Raw genomic sequence first — 13,479 nt, forward strand, 5'->3', positions numbered from 1 at the left:
TGCTAAGGGAATGTGAGCTTGGCCTATTTAGAAATTATTATAATAAAAAGTTACTATTATCAGATATTTCTCATGACTTCAAGATCTTATCTTCAGAACTTTGTTCTTGTTCCTTGTTGAGGACCTTTAGGGAACTGAAATCATATAGTCATTTTTATTTTATTTTTTATTTTTTAAAGATTTTGTTTATTTGAGAGAGAGAGTGAGAGCACAAGCTTGAGGGAGAGGCAGACTGCCCACTGATCAGGGAAGGGAGCCTGATGCGGGTCTATCCCAGGACCCTGGGATTATAACCTGAACTAAAGGCAGACACCTAACTGACTGAGGACTTAGGCACTGCCCACCCCCCCCCCCCCCATATAGTCCCTTTTAAAACCAGATCCTTTTTTATCTTCTTGTCACATGTTATTTCATAAAATATAAATTAAAAAGCATATTTAATTATAACAAACCTTAAATATCCCTTAGGCATATTTAATGTTACATTCTTACATTAAAAAAAAAAATTCTAACATTGTTATTTACTATATTTTTCTGTAACCTGAGATTCAAACTCTTGAGATCTTCATAAAGTATAAAATACAAAATTTCACATACTTGTGTTTATGGGTACACTCTAATATTTTCCTTCTTTTTTTCTTTCATTTAAAAATAATGGTGAAGGGGCGCCTGGGTGGCTCAGTGGGTTAAGCCTCTGCCTTCGGCTCAGGTCATGATCCCAGGGTCCTGGGATCGAGCCCCGAATCGGGCTCTCTGCTCAGCAGGGAGCCTGCTTCCTTTCCTCTCTCTCTCTGCCTGCCTCTCTGCCTACTTGTGATCTCTGTCTGTCAAATAAATAAATAAAATCTTAAAAAAAAAAAAGTAAAAATAATGGTGAAGACTCATTTGATTGATTATAAACATAGCCTACAATTTGAAAAACTATTATTTAAGTATTACTTAGACTTATTGAAATTCAGGCAGTTACACATTTATCAAATGTTGGTAGCATATCAGGTGTGGGCAAACTTTGTCTTACATGTATAAGATCAATTGATCAAGCTTAGTAGATACGGTCTTTGCCTTAGCTTTCATCCTGTGAGAAATGAGTAGTCAATTATAATTGGGCTCTTTTGAGCTTATAAATGGACTCTAAACTGAGGCACTAAGTTCATAAAATTTTTATTTAGAAGGTGACATCTGAGTTGTAACTTGAAGAATAAAAGTAAAATCATTTAAAGGTTGGGGAGAGTTAATAGGGAAATAGTAAGATATAGAGGAGGTAGTGAAGAGTGTTCTAGGAAGAGTGAATAACCTTTGGCAGAATAACCTTTGACAGATGTCCAGAGGCAGGAGAGAGCCTGGCAATTTCAAAAACTTAAAAATACATATTTGTTACCAGTTTGTATATAAATGAAAAGGAGGTAAGGAGGGTCAGGAGTTTAGTTACAAGGTTTAATTTTTAACAGTGCTTCATAGATAATACTAGGTTTGTTTTGGCTGATTCACACATTATTTTTCAAGAAGGTTCAGCTTAGTCATTGTATTTATTTATTTTTACTTAGTTTAAAAGACAGCTCTGTTCCCTATATCCCTTCAGCCTTAGGGTATGAATATCTATACTTAAATAATACTTTGCATACACATGTGACAACCCATGTAAGCATGTATATATATTTTTGTCAGCCACTTAACTCATGTGTCCCATCATCCTACATATCTTAAATTTAAGATATATTTGAAGTTTCTTGAAAGTATCTACCATTTCATCCCCTCTGCACATGCTATTCTCTGCTTGAAACATACCCTAACTTAAATCTTTAATGGTTATGTCCTGATGATAACTTTTTCAGATAATTTGATATAATACTCTCCTAACTCATCAAGTGGCATTCAGGTATTGCTTGTCTTCATAACTTTAGCATCTGTTTTTCTTTTTTCTTTTTTTTTTAAAGATTTTATTTATTTATTTGACAGAGAGAGATAGAGATCACAAGTAGCAGAGAGGCAGAGAGAGGGAGGGGGAAGCAGGCTCCCTGCTGAGCAGAGAGCCCAATGTGGGGCTCCATCCCAGGACTCTGGGATCATGACCGGAGCCGAAGGCAGATGCTTAACCGACTGAGCCACCCAGGCGCCCCGTGTTTTTCTTTTTTTAAAGATTTTATTTATTTATTTGACAGACAGATCACAAGTAGGCAGAGAGGCAGGTAGAGAGAGAGAGGAGGAAGCAGGCTCCCCGCTGAGCAGAGAGCCCGATGCAGGGCTCGATCCCAGGAACCTGAGATCACGACCTGAGCTGAAGGCAGAGGATTTAACCCACTGAGCCACCTGGGTGCCCCATACCCTTAGCATCTAGTAGGTACTTCAAAATCAGAACACTTCTATTCCGTATTTTTAATTTATTTGTCTTTGCCTCTTGCTCAAAATTACAAACTCAGATGTCTATCCACAGAGGCCTAAAGTGGAATAGAGTTGGGACTAGAATACATTTGGAAGTGAATCCTGAAATACCAGGAGTAGCCACAACTTAGACTGTAGAGCAGGGTTTGGAAGACCTTTTCTGTACAGGGTCAGATAGTTGTTGGCTTTGAATAGTTGAGTGGGTAACTACTCAACACTGAACTTGGCCTTTTGTAGCCTGAGAGCAGTCATAAGCAGTCATAAACTAAGCAAATATGCTCAACTTTGTTCTGATTAAACTTTATTTACAAAAACAGGTTGCCAGTTGGAGTTGGTCTACATGCTATATTTGCCAATCCCTGTACTAGAGGATTATTGTCATATGTGAATTCGGATTTAAGTCTCTTCAGTAAGCTTTGGCTTAAAAAAGAAACAAAACAAAAAATCCTGGAAATTTTAGGAGCAAAGAACCCAATTTTTAAATATTGTTAACTAATGCAGAGTTTTATAAGACTAACCTTAATTTTGCTTGAGGTCCACCAGTTTTGAGTCCTGTATTTTAATTACCTTGAGAGCCTATCCCCATTTCCTGGCATGAAGATATAACAGAATAGAATATTTTATAGAATATTAGAATAGAATATAACAGAACAGAATAAATGCTTGTTGAGTAAATAAATGAATGAACTACATATATTGTTACTTTATTTCTGTTTTCTCAATGTTCTAGGAAATTTTGTCTGTGGCTAAAAAAAATAAAAAGGAGAATGAGGTAAGAGATTTATGAGAAATTAAATATAGGAGCCTTATCTGTTTCTCTGATCATTAATTCCTTTAATCTCCAGTGTACATTTTTTTCTCACTAGCTATTCTATTTCTTAACCTTAAAAAAAAATTTACTTTTTTCTTATCCTATCGTGCTGCTTACTTACATAATCAACTTAAGGTTTTCTATTGCATGGTCCTTAATATGTAAATATTAGTTTATGGGTCCTTGGGAGTTTAGCGGTAATGCGAGTGCCTATAACAAAATGCATTCCACATGTATATATTCCACAGCTTGTGGAAGCTCTAAGAGGTGCCTTAATCTTGTTTCTGACATGAAATATTGTGTTTGGATCTGTTTGGGAAGACTTCTCACCCCACCCCCATTTTATGTGGAGAGATTCCTTGTTATCTGAGTATTCACTGTCCATGTCCCTTCAAGTATAAGATTTCTCAGGGAAGCAGAAACAGTTGTAATACGAAAATGCTTACCAAGGGTTATAAAAACTAACTTACCTATCAAAGATTAATAGGCTTTTGGGAAAATTGATGACATTATAAAATGGGAGCTATTCTTTTTGCCCATCATAATTTTGACCAAAATTTGTATCTTATATAAGTGCACTAATTTTTATTCTTTGTTCAGTATAAGGATTAGTTTATGATACAGTTAAAACTCAACAATGTTAAATATAAATAAGATTAAGCATTTTTTTTATAATATATAGTTGCATATTTATTTAATTAAAAAATTCTATTTAAGAGCACGCCCAGAGCAGCGCAGGAGGGGCATGGCAGGGGGAAGGGGCAGACTGGGAAACAGGCTCCCCACTGAGCAGGTGGGGCAGGGCTTATTCCCAGGATCCTGGGATCATGACCTAAGCTGAAGGCAGACTGCTAACCTACTGAGTCACCCAGGGGCCCCTTTAGTTATATCTTCAAAGATAAAGCTTCAGTCTGATTTCCCATGACTTACTATGGAATTTTGACCATTTTATAGTATGCAGTAAGTAAATGTGTACCATGCTTATGTTAATTCTGATGAATTTTGATAAATGTATGCATTCCTGTAATTACCACCCAAATCAGGATCCTAGAACCTTTTCATATGATAGAAGGATCCCTTGTATCCCTTGCTATTCATTTCTCCCACCACCAAACCTGGAGGCAACGACTTTTTGACTTTTGTCACAGACCAGTTTTGCCCAGTTTTTTTTATTTTTTATTATTTTTATTTTTATTTTTATTTTTTATTTATTTATTTATTTATTTGACAGAGAGAGATCACAAGCAGGCAGAGAGGCAGGCAGAGAGAGAGAAGGAAGCAGGCTCCCCGCTGAGCAGAGAGCCCGATGCGGGGCTTGATCCCAGGACCCTGAGATCATGACCTGAGCCGAAGGCAGCGGCTTAACCCACTGAGCCACCCAGGCGCCCCAAGTTTTGCCCAGTTTTTAACCTTTTTCACAGGCTGTTTCATACAAATAAAATCCAAATATGTATCTTTTATTTCCTGTTAACTTGTTATTCAACATAGTTGATACTCATTTATATTGTTGAGTTTATTAGTAGCTTTTTTTAAATTGCTGAGTAAAATTCCATTGAATGAATATTATAATTTCTTTATCCATTCTCTGGATGGGCATTTGAATTGTTTCCAGTTTGTGACTTATGAATAAGACCACCATGATAATTTGTGTACAAGTCTGTATGGACGTATTTTCTTGTTATTGAGTATATACCCAGGAATGGAATTGCTGGGTCAAACTGTAAATGTATGTTTTAAGTTTAAGAAAATTCTTTTCCTGAAGTGAACACACCATTTTATTCTCACCAGCAGTGTATAAAAGTTTCTGTTAAGAAAAATAAAAATAAATAAAATAAAAGTTTCTCTTGATGTTACTACCAGCATTTCATGTTAGTCTTCTTAATTTTAACTGAACATGAAATGAATTTCACATTTTACTGAATGTGAAATGAATCTTGTGTGGTTTTATTTTGCATTTTCTTAATTGCTAATGTATATTTTCATGTTCTTAATGGCTTTATGTTTTCTTTTAGAGTTCCTATTCACATCTTTTGCCCATTTATTGAGTTACTTGTCCTTTTATTGTTGATATATGAGTTCTTTATATAATGCACAAGTTCTTTGTCAGATTTATGTACTGTATTTTCTTTCAGTTTGTGGCTTGCCTACTCATTTTCTTAATGGTGTCTTTCAGTAAGCAGAACTTCTAAGTTTTATAGTAGCTCAGTTTATCGCTTCCCCCCAACCCCTTTGGTAGTTAGTGCGTTTTTGTCCTGTTTAAGAAATTATCACGAGGTTATCAAGATCCTCTGTTTTCTTCTAAAAGCTTTATGGTTTTGTTTTTGACTTTATGATGAACATCACAAATTAATTTATGTATGGAATGGTAAAATTCAGGGTTTGTAATTTTCCAGTTGAATGTCTAGTTGTAGCATTATTTGTGACTTCTCATTTATAAGACTTCCATCTGAATTGACTCAGTCCTCGTTTTCACATTCTTAAATGTGAAATAAAGAGTTGTGGACGTCACTAACCAGTAAAATCTATCATTTGTTGTAAGTTGGTAATGCGTGTCATTACAGATAAATGGCTACTTTTTTTTTTTTAATTTTTATTATTTATTTGACAGTTCACAAGTAGGCAGAGAGGCAGGCAGAGAGAGAGGAGGAAGCAGGCTCCCCACTGAGCAGAGAGCCTGATGTGGGGCTCTATTCCAGGACCCCGGGATCATGACCTGAGCTGAAGGCAGAGGCTTAACCCACTGAGCCACCCAGGCGCCCCGATAAATTGCTACTCTTAAGTGTGATGTAGGGAGTTCTTAAACTTTATTTACTTTGCCCCTTTTTCTTCAACGAAAGTAATTTAGATGGAAGTAAATGTTCTTGTTTCCTTGAAAGGATTTTTTTTTTCCTTTCTATTTTATGGACATTACCCATTATTTTTAATTTGGGTGAAAGAAATTATTATTAAGAAAATAGTTTAATAAATTCTTGAGTAGCTCATTTAAAAAGTTTGGATGGGCGGTACAGTTGTAAAGGTCATTTCAATAATGTGTGCCTGTAATCTGTAAGAGTTATCTCAATTTTTTTTCAATGGCTTTGCGTTTGTGAGAAAATGGGGGTAAGTATCTCTAAGGTTTTATTCAACAAATGGTTTTATTTCTATATACTTAATGATTATAGGACTGGGTAAATTTTGATTAAATTTTCTGATAAATAGAGGGTAGCAGCCTTATGTATCAGCGTTCTGATTAAGCTTTTTTTCTTCACAGAATGAAAGTTGTTCTTCTAATCTCTGTGTAGAAGACCTTCAGAAAAACAAAGATTCAAATACTATAATTAAAGACAGATTGTCTCAAACGGTTAGGCAGAACACTAAATTCTTTTTTGACCCAGTTCGGAAATGTGATGGACAGCCAGTACCCTTTCAACAACCAAAACACTTCACAGGAGGAGTGATGCGATGGTACCAAGTGGAAGGCATGGAATGGCTTAGGGTAATGAATTCTCAATTTTAATAGAAGATATTGGTTCATATCTATATAATAGCCTATTAATGTGCTATAACATAACTTGAGTTGTTCCTTCCAAGTTCATTATTAAATGTGAAATTTTGTGTGTAAATACTTACTTTCAAATTTATTTATCTAGACTAAATTTTTGGTATTTTATTCAAGATTGCCAACACTTCTATGGTTTTGATAACCAATTTCCCACAGGTGTTGTAACCATGAATATGTCAATCTTATCATTATTATCATTGGGTAAAAAGAAGAAGTAAACTGTTGCTAATCCAGCAGGTGTTTATATCCGAATTTAAATACAGTGTGTATTGTTTTGTCCAGATGCTTTGGGAAAATGGAATTAATGGCATTTTAGCAGATGAAATGGGATTGGGAAAGACCGTTCAGTGCATTGCTACAATTGCACTGATGATTCAGAGAGGAGTACCTGGACCTTTTCTTGTCTGTGGCCCTTTGTCTACACTTCCTAATTGGATGGCAGAATTCCAGAGATTTACACCAGATGTAAGATATATTTCCTTTTGTTGAATATATTATCATTTCTATTACTGTTTTGTGGCCTGAATTGTAAAATTATTATTATAATTGATTTTTGTACTACATCTTGAGGGTTGTGTTAATTTTAAGTTTTTTTTTTTGTTTGTTTTGTTTTTTTTTAATTTATTTATTTGTTAGAGGGAGAGAGAGAGCACAAGCACAGGCAGGCGGAATGGTAGGCAGAGACAGAGGGAGAAGCAGGTTCCCTGCCGAGCAAGGAGCCCGATGTGGGACTCGATCCCAGGACGCTGGGATCATGACCTGAGCCGAAGGCAGCCGCTTAACCAACTGAGCCACCCAGGCGTCCCTGTTTTAAGTTTTTTTAAGTAATCTCTATACCCAGTGTGGGGCTTGAACTCATGACCCCAAGGTCAAGAGTTGCATGCTCCTCTGACTGAGCCAGCTAGGAACCCCTAGTTGAATTATTTTTCAAATGTTAGCAAAATCCATGTTAAGTGTATATGTAAGAGTAGGTACTAGTAATCTCAGGTATTTGCCAAAAATATCCCTGGATGATTTTCAGTGCATTGGATAATTTCATTCACATAAGACTGACATAGGTAGAAATTATTTCTCTTACTGTAGTGTTTTCCTTCCATATATTTGTGTCATCTTAGCCATATCCTTCCCTTGTATTTGATTTGTTCATGGCTTATTTTATTCTCTTGTATAAGTAAAGTAATTTATTAGAGTTGATTGACTCCTTTGCTATAGAAAAATAGAGCTAAGATTAATCATCTTTTCTCTCCTAAATGATAAATTTTATATTTTCCAAATTGTTAATAATTTGCATTTTGTCCTTAAGTTTGTTATAAATCAATATAAAATCTTTTAGATTCCTACTATGCTATATCATGGGACCCAGCAGGAACGTCGAAAATTGGTAAAGAATATTCACAGACGAAAAGGGACACTGCAGATTCATCCTGTGGTAATTACTTCATTTGAAATAGCTATGAGAGACCGAAATGCATTACAGGTATTGGTCTCCATTGAACTCTTTGTGACCCATAAACCACATTTTTCTTAGTTCATAGCACTTTCGCACCATCTGGTAGCATTTGTTGATTTTTTTTTTTTTTTTTTTTTTTCTGATGGAAGCAGTGGATTGTGTTCTACAGATTCTTTCAGAAACCAAAAGTTGGTATTAACAGATTGAGAAGGTTGTAGTCTTTAACAAGAAAATTGAAACGATAGCACCTTGACCTATAGCCATAATATCATTCTAGTGTGTTAAGTTCAGCTAGACATAAACCTAATCTGAGAATATGTTCCAGATGTGTCTGACATGTGGTTTAAGTATATAGAACTTATCCATTTAATTTTAATTAAATAAGAATAGCATATATGAAAACAAGTTATTTTTAGACTGTCTTATGACTATATGGTGTATCTGTTTTTAGTGTATGTTGTAGCTACTTAATTATTAGTGCTCAAGTTATGCAGTTGGAAAGTTAACCTTTGCTCATTGTCTCTCGATTCATTTTTTGGTATTTGCACTTCTCTATCACTGTTCCACCTATTTCACATTTAGTTCTAAATTTACAACTTGTCCTTTTTCTGTCTGGTATATCAGATTTTACTTGTGTGCTGGTGGAAATTTGGGCTATGAATTGCAGTTATGTTACTTCACAATAAAAGTAATATACACTGCTTGTAGAAGAAAGCATACAGACTTCAAAGCAGTTGTAATTCTGAGAATGCTGCTGCTATATTATTTTTGTTAGCATATAGATATAATTTATATATTGTGTCTTGAAAATTAAGTTTTCTACTAAATAATATAACATGAAGACCTTTCTAGTTATTTTGACCTCCCTACCCTGACCATATTGGAACAGATGAGCCTTATTGTCAATTCCATTTGCTAGTGGTTAAGAATTTTTATAATTTTCCCTTTCACTGAACATAGGATATTATTTTAAGAATCTTCACTTTGAGGGTACAGGGCTCCTATTCCTGACTGGCAGCAGAAGGATCCGTTAACTTAGGAAATTTTTTTTTTTTAATTTATTTATTTGACAGAGAAAGATAGCGAGAGAGGGAACACAAGTAGAAGAAGTGGGAGCGGGAGAAAAAAGCAGGCTTCATGCCAAGCAGGGAGCCTGATGTGGGGCTTGATCCAGGATCCTGGGATCATGACCTGAACCGAAGGCAGACACTTAATGACTGAGCCACCCAGGCACCCTACTTACAAAATCATTTTTCAGAACCCTCGTTTCTGTTGCATTGGGTTTTCTCTTTGCTTTTACATACTCATTTGTATTTGTTTTGCTTTTTTATGGTAATGTCTTATAGTGAGAGATTACTTAGGTTATCTGGTATTACCAGCAAAAGCCGTCCCAGTTTGTTTTTTTCCTTAAAAAAAAGTCATAATTGGGCGCCTGGGTGGCTCAGTGGGTTAAGCCGCTGCCTTCGGCTCAGGTCATGATCTCAGGGTCCTGGGATCGAGTCCCGCATCGGGTTCTCTGCTCGGCAGAGATCCTGCTTCTCCCCCCGCCCCCCGCCTGCCTCTCCATCTACTTGTGATCTCTCTCTGTCAAATAAATAAATAAAATCTTAAAAAAAAAAAAAAAGTCATAATATTTAAAAAAATTTTTTTTAAGGTTTTATTTATTTATTTGACAGAGACAGTGAGAGAGGGAACATAAGCAGGGGGAGTGGAAGAGGGAGAAGCAGGCTTCCCGCGGAACAGGGATCCTGATGCGGGGCTCAATCCCAGCACCCCAAGATCATGATCTGAGCCAAAGGCAGATGCTTAATGACTGAGATACCCAGGTGCCCCCCAAAACTTTTTTTTTAAATTCTGCTATGAATCTATTAGAATGAAATGCAAAATATGTCCCATTTTATGTTCTTTCCCCCAGTTTACCAATCTTGTTCTCCGAGGATACCTATAATTGCCAGCTTGGTATTTATATTTCCCAGAAATAGTCCATATTTTTGCATTTTTAAACAATAAAATAGATGAACTTTAAGATTGCCTGATCAAAATAAAAGAGAAAGCACAGATAATAAAAATGAGAGTAAGAAGCTTTGCGCAGTGACAGTATTGTAGCCAATGAGGTTTATCTGAGGTGCTAATTGAAAAATGAGAGTAAGATTTGTTTTGTTGTTTTTGCTTTTTTTCCCCGCAAAGTTTTTTTTCCTCCTTTGAGTTGATGATGCTCAGAGTAAGATTGTAGTTTTGTTGTTTTTGCTTTCTTTTTTTAACAAGGTTTTGAAAAGTGAGAAATTAAAATTATTTTTATGACAACTTACTGAAAGTAGATGGATGGCTTTCTATGAAGATAGAAATTATTAAAACTGCCCCCAGAAGAAAGGCAAAGCCTAAACAAATCAGTAATTATATTAAGAAACTGAGAACACCATCAGATTAGAATGTCCATTTCAGATGAGGGTCTCAAGAATGAAAATTCTAATATTTAATGTTTCAGAGCATGTGGCACTAATAAAGCTTTAGTTCTTTTTTAGGAATCTAGTATAACACTAATCAAAACCTGATAAAGCATTACACAGGGAAACCACGGACTGCTCCCCCCACCCCGTTTCTTTTAAGATTTATTTTTAGAGAGAGAGAATGAGAGGGAGCACGAGTGGGAGGGGTAGAGGAAGAAGGAAAGAATCTCAGGCAGACTCCACACTGAGTGCAGAGCCCAATGCCGGGCTCCATCTCACGACCTGAGCCAAAATCAAGTAGGACACTCAACCAGTTGCACCGCCCAGGTGTCCCCAGACTGCCTGACTAAATAATGTGAATAGAAAAAATTTAAATACATAATAGCAGGTGGACTTTATTAGTTCATAGCCAAGGGAAGTCTATTTTAGGAACAAAAGTATGCATCAGTTTTAGGAGATTTATTTATCGTTTTAGTAGATCAGAAGAAAACATGACCATCTCAATAGATACAGAAATGCCATTTGATAAAATTGAACATCCATCCCTGATAAAGAAGTTTTATTTTCAGAATTGTTTTTAAAAAAAAATTGTGAGATCATCATTTTAAAGTTTTTCCCTAAATTCCTTTTCTAGCACTGCTATTGGAAATACTTAATAGTAGATGAAGGACACAGAATTAAGAACATGAAATGCCGTCTAATCAGGGAGTTAAAACGATTCAATGCAGATAACAAACTTCTTTTGACTGGTACTCCCTTGCAAAACAATTTATCAGAACTTTGGTCATTGCTAAACTTTTTGTTGCCAGATGTATTTGATGACTTGAAAAGGTAGGTAAGCCAGTTATTTAACTATTTTCTATATTTTTCTAACTTCAAATCTGCTCTTAGTCAAAATTAATTCCTTTCTGCTAGGTAGTTGGATTAAAAATGATAGCTTTTTGGCAACTTCTTTGTGGTATATATATGTTAATATAATTGATTTGTGGGGTAGGTTAAGTTGTAATCATTTTTTTCTCTTACAGCTTTGAATCTTGGTTTGATATCACTAGTCTTTCTGAAACTGCTGAAGATATTATTGCTAAAGAAAGAGAACAGAACGTATTGCATATGCTGCACCAGGTTGTGACTTTGTCTTATTCTGCTTACTATGGACTCAGAATGAAAAAGGATCTGCACAGATTATCTTTTGTAATAGATTTTGAAAAAGTGACCTCTAGGGCTGGGAGAAGAGCAAGGGAATAAGTTAAATCTAAAGGGGGTAGGAGGCTCTTCGTTTTTCAAGACTTGATAGTATTTTTATTTATTTACTTATCTAGCTAGCTAGCTATTTATTTATTTAAAGATTATTTATTTAAAGATTATTTATTTATTTATTTGACAGAGAGCGAGAGAGAGAGATCACAAGTAGGCAGAAGCAGGCAGAGGGAGAGGGGGAAACAGGCTCCCTGCTGAACAGAGAGTCCCATGCGGGGACTGATTCCAGGACCCTGAGACCATGACCTGAGCCGAAGGCAGAGGCTTAACCCTCTGAGCCACGCAGGCGCCCAAGACTTGACAGTACTTTTAAAGGAAAAAAGAGAAAGAAGGGATTAAGAGGTGTGTGGAGAGAGTATTGCCTGAAAGCATACGAATGCTTCATATTCACATACGTTTATTCATGTTTAAATTTTAGATTCTAACACCTTTCTTACTGAGAAGACTAAAATCTGATGTTGCTCTTGAAGTTCCTCCTAAACGAGAAGTAGTTGTTTATGCACCACTTTCAAAGAAACAAGAGATCTTTTATACAGCTATTGTGAACCGTACAATTGCAAACATGTTTGGATGCAGTGAGGTAGAGTATGGCTTTGACATAAACTATAAATAACAGTTGGTATTGGAAATTCCTTGGTTAATTTCAGTCTTAGATCTTATCATCTGTTTTTAGGACTTACAGAATATGAATTTCTAACTAGAGTATAAAGCAATAATGAAAGTTGTCTCCTAGTAATTCTGTGATCCTACTAAAATTCAGGTGATGGTTCATGCATTAATTGCTTTATAGTTATCTGGAATGTTCGTTAAAATTTTTTATTCCTATCCCAGATTAACCCAAATTATGCTATGTGGAGATGGACTAGGAAATAACAGGCACACACTATATACAAGAGTTTCCCAGCTAGACCAATCCCCCATACACAATCCCTTTATAGGAGGTTACTGGTCTCCAAAAATGTAATAGAATACCTTATTTGAAAGAAATATCTTCTTTCATTACCCACCATATTAAAGTAGAATGTGATTATCTTAAAAGATTAGGGGACCCTTAAATTTTGTTTAAATGTCTAGACTTTTTGCTGTATACCATGTACCAATCTATTTTTCAAGACATTTATGGTTCTGTACATTTCTATTTTGTGTAACCTTTAGATTCTGTTCCCCAATTTTTATTATAATTAAAGAGAGGATCTGGTTTTTGAACTATTAGAAATTTATAATCATTGCTTATTGTGAGGAATTTCATTGCAGTGTTATACCAGTCCAAAGAAATGTTCTCTAATGCAGATATGTGGAGCTCCTTAACTTAACCCTAAGTTACTAAATTCTTTTTTTTTTTTTTTTTAAGATTTTATTTATTTATTTGACAGATAGAGATAACAAGTAGGCAGAGAGGCAGGCAGAGAGAGAGGAGGAAGCAGGCTCCCGGCTGAGCAGAGAGCCCAATGTGGGGCTCGATCCCAGGACCCAGGGATCATGATCCAAGCCAAAGGCAGAGGCTTTAACCCACTGAGCCACCCAGGTGCCCCATAAATTCTTTATATAAGTTCAGAACAGTTCTATCCATCCTTAATTTTTTCCACTGAGATAT

General features: G+C 35.7%; 1 protein-coding gene across 1 annotated transcript in view; it reads left to right on the forward strand.

Moving 5' to 3' along the window:
• Positions 1-13,479, forward strand: part of HELLS (helicase, lymphoid specific) — a 43,788-nt gene that overhangs the window by 13,290 nt on the left and 17,019 nt on the right. Inside the window, exons 7-13 of the mRNA XM_047702965.1 lie at positions 3,110-3,151; positions 6,441-6,665; positions 7,014-7,196; positions 8,065-8,208; positions 11,263-11,459; positions 11,654-11,750; positions 12,304-12,465. Of these exons, the coding sequence (XP_047558921.1) occupies positions 3,110-3,151; positions 6,441-6,665; positions 7,014-7,196; positions 8,065-8,208; positions 11,263-11,459; positions 11,654-11,750; positions 12,304-12,465 (1,050 nt within the window). The remainder of the gene's footprint in view (positions 1-3,109; positions 3,152-6,440; positions 6,666-7,013; positions 7,197-8,064; positions 8,209-11,262; positions 11,460-11,653; positions 11,751-12,303; positions 12,466-13,479) is intronic.

The sequence above is a fragment of the Lutra lutra genome, chromosome 14 (genome assembly GCF_902655055.1).
Source record: "Lutra lutra chromosome 14, mLutLut1.2, whole genome shotgun sequence".
NCBI classification, from domain to species: Eukaryota; Metazoa; Chordata; class Mammalia; order Carnivora; family Mustelidae; genus Lutra; species Lutra lutra.